Source organism: Colletotrichum graminicola, assembly GCF_000149035.1.
Source record: "Colletotrichum graminicola M1.001 genomic scaffold supercont1.6, whole genome shotgun sequence".
NCBI classification, from domain to species: domain Eukaryota; kingdom Fungi; phylum Ascomycota; class Sordariomycetes; order Glomerellales; family Glomerellaceae; genus Colletotrichum; species Colletotrichum graminicola.
The window spans coordinates 159489-170093 of NW_007361010.1; the positions used below are offsets into that span (position 1 = coordinate 159489).

At 48.0% G+C, this 10605-nt stretch overlaps 2 protein-coding genes across 2 annotated transcripts; one reads left to right on the plus strand and one right to left on the minus strand.

The window, feature by feature from the left end:
* Positions 1–2374: 2374 nt before the first annotated feature.
* On the plus strand, positions 2375–3674 carry GLRG_02089 (C6 zinc finger domain-containing protein; the record flags this gene model as incomplete). The annotated part of the gene is made up of 2 exons (XM_008092747.1): positions 2375–2767; positions 2820–3674. 2 exons carry the CDS (start codon positions 2375–2377, stop codon positions 3672–3674), a joined length of 1248 nt encoding a protein of 415 aa, XP_008090938.1.
* Positions 3675–7907: 4233 nt separating this feature from the next.
* Positions 7908–8474, minus strand: GLRG_02090 (uncharacterized protein; the record flags this gene model as incomplete). The annotated part of the gene is made up of 1 exon (XM_008092748.1): positions 7908–8474. The coding sequence occupies one exon, from the start codon at positions 8472–8474 to the stop codon at positions 7908–7910; it is 567 nt and encodes a 188-aa protein (XP_008090939.1).
* Between the last annotated feature and the right edge of the window lie 2131 nt (positions 8475–10605).

Below are 10605 nucleotides of genomic sequence, written 5' to 3' on the forward strand. Positions count from 1 at the left end.
ATATCGATCCTGGTATACATGCATTAATCACACTCAGGTGGAGCTCAACCAAGGACCATACGGCTAAATACTTAAAGTCATCTGCGACACCGATTGGTTAGCATTCAAAAATTGGAGATCGCACTTCACTTCTGGAGAGGGAAGAAAATGGGGATGGGAGAGCTACTCACAAGTTGGGTTCTTTGTGTCGCCGAACTCTGTTCTTAGACGGATATAGCTAGACATAGTGACACTATTCCCAGCGACCCGTTTTGATACCAGATTCAAAACGACAAAATATTAGTCTAAACTTACAGGAGACCAATGTGAAATACCAGACTTATGCTGGTTTTCGTCTTGGTTGTCCACGACGTGGCAATGCTATTCGAATGCTTGAGATGATACCCCGGAACCTAGGCTTCGAATCCGTGGCTTACAGCAAAATATGCCATACACCGAATACCCCTGTGATATTGAGACTCATCTAGTAGGTTTTTCGAAACCACGGCTCTGGAAAGATATGTAGGTAAAAAAGGATTATAGAGTCTTAGTCAGTAAGATTATGATAGCATACATGATCTCGTCTGCGAAGAAGGCCTTTGACCCGGTTAGCATATCGTACAACTCAATAAAACTTCAGGTTATCTAACAATAAGAATTCGGGAAATTTGCTCCGGAGATAGCATTCAGATATCTTGGCCAAAGCCCAGTTCGACTGCTGGTTTTTCATTAGCCCTGCGTCCAGTGAAACAGTAGGTTGCTGTTTTCGCTTACATAGCTGCGTGCATATATCAGCGATTATGAGGGCTACCTGTAGCATGTCCATGAGCAACAGAACAGTCGCATATTTTACAACGCTACAGACTTACCAAAGATACAAAGATGCACCCTTCGTCCCAAGAAACCGTAAACGCGCGGCTCACAAGAGGAGTCCGCGCAATAAGGCGAGCCATTACGGCGATTAGATTGAAGCTGAACATTGACCAAACGAGCGGAGCCTGGATAGCGTTGCGTCTTACTCTTGCTCCTCCACTGAGAGTGGTAGAGTTATACCTTCTGGTACATACGTGGCGTTGGTCTTCCTGATTTCGAGATGGACGCAAGAATTACACATCTGAAGAACTAGCACAGACACATAGGAACGTCTGCTGTGAGGTACATGCAAATCAGAGAACAAGTCAACCTTGTGTCACTGGGTTCCGTACTGCCGGATGTTGGATCATTCTCAGCGCCGATCAACCCAAGTAAATGTTGATAATTGGACCACTTACGAGTTAAATGGAGGGATATTTTATCTCCAGCATTGATGGCTTGCCAAAACAAGTAAACAATCTGAAGAATTCTCACTCATACATTTACAGGAAAAGAATTCTAACTTGAGTTCATCGTCTATTTTGAGGATAGCGCACATTCAAGAGGGCTATGATTATCACTTTGCCGCGCGTTCCTTTCCAGGCAACATGCTGATTGGATGGCTATCCTGTCTTTTCTCCTATCTACACTAAATACCTGTGCTCATTACTGTGGTGGTAATCCTTGGCTGCAGTGAAAGAGGCTCTATGTAGTGATCATCTTCAAAGGCACCCATGCAAGCGAAGCCAATCGAGGCATCAGATAACGACAGCTAGTAATACCGATAAGCGTTTAGATAACAAAGACCCACTCAACGTATCCTTGCGTACCATATTGTTGCTTAAACTGGTTAGCACCGTGACCAGCAGCGTGTCGATGGATTAGTGCTGACATGGATGAAAGCTCCAGGAAGTCTGCCTTACTGACGAAATACTCAAGACGCCAAGAGTGGCGGTGTCTCTGAGCGAGAGCCTACCAATAGAGAAGCGACCCACGCAGACAGGCGGAGATGATACAAACATGGTAAGTCCCATATAAGTTTTGAATGGCAAAATAAGGAGTAGCTAGTGGTTGCTTATTTCATTATCGCGGGTCCCTTTCTGGCCTGTTGCCTGCCACACCAGCTATCTAGGCGCGCACGCAACTCATACAGCCAGCCGCTATGATGGCGACTCCAGTGAGTACCATATCCCTGGTCGAAGAGGAACAAGACATTTCCTATCGGGGCGCACGATTTCCCTCCAAATTCCGCCGAAACTTCCCTAGATCCAAAGAGGGTTGTTTGACCTGTCGCACAAGGCGGAAAAAATGTGACGAAGTCAAGCCAGACTGCACGTTGTGTCGTCGGAGTGGGCGGGAATGCAGCTGGCCCGTTGTTGTAAAGAGCAACTCCCCCGAAGAGACGACAGCCGGCTCAAACGGCAAAGCGGGCTTGCAGAAGGAACCTGCGAAGGAGATCCCCCATAGCCGGCGACGACTAACGCAATGCGACTTCGAGACCGCCTCTCCCGCCATCGCGATCATATCCGAAGCCACAAAAGCCATGTTGCCTCTGCGGGCGTCACTTACGTTCGGTGCCTTGTCTCAACTGGACGACATTTCTCGTCCTTCGTATGAGCAGTATCTAGCCGTGACTACGGTTCTTCTTGTCCGAGGACGCACCTCGGAGGGCAACCCGTTCATCAATTATGTGCTTCCTCTGGCTGCGTCAGACAACCTGATCATGGACTGCGTCCTAGCCATTGGAGGGGCCCACATGTCCGTTCAACATGCCAAAAACCGCCAGTTGGAGGTTGTGGCTCGTGGTCATTATGCTCGGGTTTTGGCAGGGCTGCGCAAAGTCCTTGCTGGACAACCAGGCTCGACTTTCGGGAGCTCCAGAGAAGACAAACAAGTCTATGTTGTTTTGGTCCTTCTTCTTCTATGTATTCTCGAAGTACGTCATTGCCATTTGAAAATCGACGACATGTCGAACTAACAAGACGTAGGGGGTACAAGGGGACGTCAACGGCGCAGTCTACCACCATTTGGAAGCTACCCGGCAATATGTGGCTCCCTTGGCAGCCAAGTCGCGCAGGCCGTCTCCGCATAAGCTCCAGCATATTCATGGGTTCCTATTGGAGATCTACACAGTTTTCTCCCTGGAGCTCGCAATAACACCAAAGGGCACCCTGGATGATCAACCAGTGAACTTGGATCCTTTCCTCGAATCGCTAGCCTTCCTCGGCGAATACAAGTCCTGCGGTTTCATGCTTGGGTTTGGACATGGCCTTTTCGGAATGATACCCGAGATCGCCAAGCTAGTCGAAGCTCGCCGGGCAGAAAACCTTGATAAGAAAGCGCCCAGCAGTCTGTACCAGTCTTATCGGTCGCTTGTTTCGAAGCTCGATTCATGGGACGAATTCGCCGACGTTCTGGAAGGAGATGGCGTCAGCCCACGGTACGAGCAGGCGACCGCTGCCACCATCTACCGCAATGCCCTGATTATCTATCTTCACTCCGCCTTCCACGACAACCTCCTGAACAGCCCTGAGCTCGTTACGGAGATCGAGCTGCGCATAGACAAGATGCTGCCGCTTTGCTGGGCTTTTTATTCTGGCATCTCGCCCTTGCGACGAATGATGCTGTGGCCTGTGATGGTTTTGGCATCATGTTGCAGCAAGAGACATCATGTCGAAGCCTTTCGATACGGGCTGAACATTAACCCACGAGCACCGGGCGCGGTACGGGAGGCCGCGAGAGTGGTGCAGCTTCTTTGGGAAGACGAGAACCCTCGCGCCTTTGGTCCACGGGGGTTAAATTGGGTTATGAAGAAGCATGGTATCAGCATCAGTGTGTGTTGACGCAACCACGTGCTGCAATGAATCTGATAATATGAATCATTGATACGTGACACCGCCTTCCCAAACAACCTCGCTCCTAGTTACTCAATTCGCTCGGCTTGCCTCCGAGCGAGGCAATATTTAGAAGCGACTTTTGGCGCAACCACTTATAGAAAATCAAGCCACTTTCAACTCCATGAATTGCCCCCTAAGTTAGTGATAAAACATTATGGTATGTAAAAAGTGCAACAGGTGGTATTGTACACTTCGAGCGGCTTATCTGCCTCTAACCGCATTTTCTCCTTAAACCACTAACAGGGCCCATAACCAGGCGCCGTGGTCATGAGGAAGTAATGAGTACGATCTCTCTTCGTTGTCCTCGTAGAACAGGTATCATAAATACAAGTAGTCGCCCAAACCTTTTGCTCCCTCGCTATTTCCCGTCTTGGGATGCTTAGCACCCTCCGCCACCTCCGCCACCTCCGCCACCTCCGCCATCACAGCCGCCGCCACCTCCTCCTCCGCCGCCGTCATGACCACCTCCATGTCCATGACTGCCGCCACTGTCACCACCGGTGTAGCCCCAGTAAGCGGGTGTATTACTTCCGCCTGTATGACCATATCTTCTACGCCCATGACGGCCTCCGTTGTGATTGTAACTGTTGTAAGCCATGGCGGGTCGGGGTTTGTAGTCCGAACCGCTGTAATTAGTGTTCTTTGAGCGAGACGGTAAGCACATATTAGCTATGTCTGTAGGTATGAATGAGTAAAACGGAGCTAAAGTGGTGCTTCGTTTCTCAATGATATATGGCAGAAGATTTGTTTGTAGTGTTGATGTGGTTGGGCGATAAGTGTGCTTGTTCTAGGAGGTAGGGTGATTGATTCTCATGTTGTGGATGAGGACAAGGTCATTCAGGAGTAAAAAGCGTTGCGTATTTAATAAAAATGAGATAGCCCATATGATTCTGCCTTGGGAGCGAGACACAAGCTTTGGCGATGAGCCTTTGATGCCCATGATCGCCGGCAACTCCACCTTGTATAGGGCTTCTAGCGCAGGAAGGATCAGGCTGTCTTGGGATGGAGTCATAAATGCCTAGACAGGCAAATCAAAGACTCTGGAAACCAGTTGCCTTAATCGGCCCTGGCGAAGAACGCCTTGGGCATGTGCAGAAAGGGTAAGACAATGTAGAGACAACACCAAATCTGCCCATCTGACTGGAGCTGTGGATGTCTGGGGCACCGGGGGCAGTTCCGCCCGTTGTAACCTTACCTCAGTCATGCTCCAAGGAGCTTTTCACGGTAAACGGTACCTATTTGTTCACAAGCAACAGTCAGCAAGCGTCGCAGGACCGGATTGGCGTGATCGGCGTATGACGTAGCCTTAGTAGCACAGCCTGGGCGCAGCTCGCACTGCCCCACGCATTGCCCTACGCCCCAGATTGAATGCGTGATTCAGGACCTCATTCAGCCAAACGAGGTTGGTGCTACTGAACATCTATCAAGTGGGGTGAGTCAAGGGTTGGTCCGTATGCTTTGGCGCGGCAAGGTCATGTGTTGAGGAAGTGCACAATTGCGCGCTGAATGGCAGACGCAGTCTGTTTGATTGATAGAGTGACTTTGCACGATTATCCAGCCGAATATTTACCCAACGTATGGAAATCCTTTGTTTCCCTTCACAACCATTAGGGTGCAGAGCGCCAGGGCTCTTGTTGTACAATGTGATGATAAGGTGAAAGTCTGATGGCTTCGTTCTGACGTAAGTAATCTATTAAACGACTTTACCGCTACTCACATTATCGACCCCAGGGCTTTCTAGATGACGCCAGACATCCTTGCCATAGTTATGCAGTGCGTTTGAGTCCCCAAGTGACTTAATTGATAGGAACACCATCCCTATTGCGCTCAAGCATATGCTTCTTAGGCTTAAGAGACGCTTGAGATATTTGAGACACATGTGCAGACATTTGTCAATCAGCATCTGCCTCATACCTCAGACAACAAGCTGCCTTTCACCAAAAGACATGTCGGCCCCACTGAGAGCGAGTCTATTGATGAACATATCCATCCTACCCCCCAAGTTTAGGTTTTCATCTTTTTCTACACTATCAGGTTTTACAGACAACTTCCTCGCAATCCACAAGCTGTGAAAGACAGTTCAGGCTGACGTCTTCCTCAACAAGTCGGCTATTTCATACATCCCCATCTACCCCTATAAGACCAATAACGTGCCATAAAACGCCTGAATTTATAACTTCTTCAAGCACAACAACCTAGAAGCTTGAGAAGTAGAAGAATTTATATAACTTTTGTTATATATAGTACGTATATAAGGCGTTAATTACTACTTATAATTAACAGTACTGTTTTTATAATAGTTATAAGCCTAGTTTACTTTAGTATACTATAATAGCACTAGCCCTAGAGTTTAGTAGCTAAGTATTATAGACCCTATAAGTTTAAATCTTATGTAAGCTATAGACAGGAAGCGTTTTAACTCTAGTAGATACAAAAGTGTCTTAAAAAGTAAGCCTAGGGGGGTAGCTATAATAGCTTCCCTGTTAACCTAGTGATTATATAGGCAGACAGATTATAAAGATAGATCTCTACGATCTGGGGGGGGGGGTGTGTTATATGTAGTACGTACATAAGGCGTTAATTACTGCTTGCGATTAATGGCGTTATTTTTGTGACAACTTTGTACTCTATCCTAAGGCTTCTCAACAGGAAGAAGAGTCGTCCACAATTGATCTGGCTATTGAAGAAGAGTCTTAACTATCACAGACTTGTTCAGGGCGTCCCATTAGATCACCATTCAGTCAAGCTCAGCAACTTAAGACATCTCTACTTCCACAACATGTAAGAGAGGATTGGGGCCAAGGTACTGCTAGATTCAGGGGACTCTCTGCCTCATACCAAGAGCACTTCTGTACTTCCGTTGCGTTATTCTGGTAAAAGCCCTCCTCCTACTACACAAAGTTAGAGGAGTCTCCTTTGTTTGCTGCTTCTGTTATTCTCCACCCTTCACTTGGTATCTCATACCTTAAGGCAGTCTAAGATGAAGGCGTTCCGCTTGGGTGGGTCCGTGATGCAAAGAAGGGACTCAAGGACTTCTTTGACCGTTGGTATAGGTTAAAGGAAGAGTCTGACAACTCCAAGACTGTCCTTGAAATCACACTCCCATCCCACGAAGACAGTCACTTCAGGCAGTGGGCAGGGAGTGGGCACCGTTGTGAGACTTTAGGACAGTAGAATGAGCTTGCGACTTACCTGAGGCAGCCACCTAAACCCACAGAAGATCCAGTCAGATGGTGGAGTGAACACCAGTCAGTGTACCCCCTCCCCAGTAAGCTGGCTCTTGATGTCGTCGTAATACCAGCCATGGCTGCTGACTGTGAGAGCGTTTAGGACTGCGAAGTTGACCCTGACGTCACAAAGACACTCAATAAAGCCTCAGAGGGTGGGTCAGTTGCAGCTGACGAAGAATTGGCTGAAGGGGAAAGTCATGGCTATGGGGGTTGAGATTGGCTCAATTATGGCATCATGACTGGTTTCGAATAGCTTCATTCGCTTGCTATTTAGGCAGTCAGTATTTCCGCCATTGGGTCACGTGCCTAATGGATTTAACTTGTTGTATTGGCCAATAAGGCGAATCAAACAATTTTCACAAAGGGACGGTCAATTTAGTCAAATCTTGGCGTGGTTTGATTTGTTGGCTTTGGCGGCAGCGCTGACGCACCGCAAAGGCCCCTTGCTACCCTACACGCTTTCAATAGGACATATTTAATAGTCACTATGCGCTACTTTTTTCACTCTCAATTTGCAGGAAGCTACAGCATTCTCTGTAGCGGTATAAGCACATAGGGCATCTTATAGCTACAGCAGTCAGTCTTAGCTCAATACAGAGACCCGAGAAAGCAGTTATAAGGCGCAACGGCCAGTTGTTAGGTAACTTGCACCGAATAAGGTCTTGTCTTTTATTTTCTAGGTACTCAAGCTTAATCCACCGCAATTTTCAAAAGTAGTGTTCAAGCATACTCAGACAAGCTGAGCACAAAAAGAAGATAAAAATCACTCCGCTTCCCCCCAGCAAAATAAGGACACGTTACATGATAAGAGACGTATAAACCGTCTCAATAACAAGTACTAGGCCGCACCAAAACCCGAATAAACAGCTGGAGCACTCGCAATAGGATATCCAGGCAAGGCTTGAGGAGGGCGTGATAGCGGGATGCGTCCTGAAGTCACGTCTGATGTTCACAGAACGAGCCTTTCGTCGAGCTTGAATTCCTTATAGCTGGGGATGTCGTCGGCCGATGCGCCGGCCCCGATAAGCGAGACAATCTCCTCGTTGGCCTGGCCAGCCTCGGCGATGGCGGTGTAGTTGTACTGGGTGCCGTCGGCGAGATACAGGACGTCCGGCTGGGCGCACTCTTCGGTCTTCTCGACATCGCGGGCGTCCAGTGTCTCACCGCGGATCATCTTTCTGTTGTTGAAACCGTAGCCCAGCCCGCCAAAGGGCCCGTTGCCCAGGCAGACGTAGTTGCGGCCGCCGCTGTCCTGCTGCTCGCGAATGGGGCCGCAGTTGGGCCCGGCGTGACCACGGCACTGGATGTTCCAGCCGACCGGGATGGCCCTGAACGAGCCGCTGCCGAGATAGACACCCGAGTTGACGCTACAGCAAGTGTTGGGGTTGATGTTGTAGCAGATCCACCCGCCACCGCTGGAGCTACAGCCGCCCGCAATCTCGAGGTGGAGGTCGATGGCCGAGGCGGCGGTTGCGAAGAGGCCTGATACAAGGCTGGCAGCGGCAAAGAACTTCATTTTACTTGGTAAAGATGGAGAAATTGATCTCGAAAGTAAAGTTGTGCAGGTTGCTTGATGCTGGATTGGTTTCTTTGCTGGGAGGCCGAAGATGCTGAGGTGGATGGAGATGGGTTCAAGAGCTTCCACAAACAGAGACAGGAGAGAGCCTTTTATACATTTCTGGAGGACTTCCGTCACAGAGTCTTGGACATCTTGTCGTTGCATCTCGTCCTCTCGCCTAGTCTCGTCTGCAGCTACTCGTCTGCTGGCTTCTCGTGTAATCCATTGCTTCCGAGGCTTCAGGGGTTGAAAGCGAGAGTGGATGTGTGTACCAGCCTCCTTCTAATGTGTAAGATGATGCACGAAGTTGTCATACCATAAGCACGATCTTACAATGAGTTCCTCTTCTTGGGTCGCAACGCTAACTGCACCTATCGTCTCTTGGCGGAAGAAGAAAACGTAAAGCTACTGTCGTGACATAAGCCGCAATTGCGCAGTGGCAATTACGGATCCGCTTTTGTCATCACAGCTACCTTGGGTGCGGCCCTTGGCGCAGGATTATAGTGTCTTGGAGTCAGGCACTCATACGATGTACATACCACCCACCCTCTCAGTCGAGATGGCCCCGCGCGGGCCGTCCCACCTGTAGATGGATATTTTCTATTGGCTGGAATACCTTGTGGGGCCTTTTCTCTTCTGTATTGATTTTCTTGGTATTGCGAAAACTTTTCTTTTATTTATTAATTGCGCGCGCCAGATTGCAATTTTCTTTTCCTAGGCCATACCTGTTCCTTGGTCTAGTTCCCTTAAGATTAATCTTCCTTAGGTTATAATCATGAAGCCTAACTACTGTTAATTTGTGTGTGCAATCTGGCAAGCGCTTATCAAACAGGGCAAGCTTGTGGGACCCTCTTTTGTAAGACTTGCTCCTCACTTGACTACTTCTTGGCATGAATCCTTCGGTTAGCAAGCTCAGAGTACCTGCCGTTTTGGGCACTTATAGCGCTTACGCCAAGGGAATTCCTATAGGATCTCTTTTCTACCTGCCTACCTAGGTTATAAACCTAAACCACAAACCAAATGCTTCCTTTCCCTACCCTAATGAATATAGAACCATAAAAACCCGAAAATTACTATCCCATTGAGTGCCAAGTGACCTCACATAACCCAAAAATGGGTCTCTGTAAATAATTACTGACAGCCATTGGACAGTCAGCCTGGATTGCTGTAGTCTTATTGGTCTGAGGTTATGTGAAGTCACTAAGCACTCAATGGTATATAAATAAGCCACCTTAAATGCTTATAACAACATTTATGAGTATTATGTTATTTTGCCCTCTCTTGTAATAGTTTCTTTAAGTCGCTGGCGTATTTGATCCACCCACTTGTTAATAGTCTCTTGCTGTAATTTTTACTCCTAGGCCTCTCTATCTTTTGGTTGTGAGGGGTAACAATAGGGGGTAAGTGGTAACGTAACGTGTGCACTTCTCTTTTTTGCTACTCGGGTGCTGCCTAGACACATACAGGGTGACATTGCGGATGACAGATCATTAGCCTAAAATCAAACCCCACAACCACAGTTTCGCCCCTCAAGACCTGCATAGACAGTCAGTCCAGAATCTCATGTTCAGTGAGCTTATTATGGAGACTAGTTTAGTCTAATCAAGTAGTTTCTACCCACATAAATCCTACAAAGAGGGGTGTTACGGTCAGTAATCCGACAGTAGGGTTTCCGCTAATAGAATAGCTGAGGTTGATACTTGGTAACAGTAGTGTAGGCTGGCTGGCTTGTGGACCACTCGGTGATCCTTCGGGTGTTCAATAATCGTGGTGGTAGCTTGTATAGCTTCTTGTCAATAAATCACTAGAGTTAGATACTGAAAGGTATTTAGAGAATGTATCACAAAGTTGATTGCTGAAGAGCTATGGGAGTCTGTCCTTGAGTGCGTCCGAGTTCCTCCTAAATACAAGTCTGTGATTCTGTTGGTGTGCCATGGAGCGACGGCCATCCGTCGGTCCTTCCCCGTGGAGCGCTCTTGACCGGTCGGTCTTTCTTGCTATAGTTATGCAGTGCGTTTGAGTCTCCAAATGACCTAATTGATAGGAACACCATCCCTATTGCGCTTAACCCTATGCTTCTTGGGCTTGT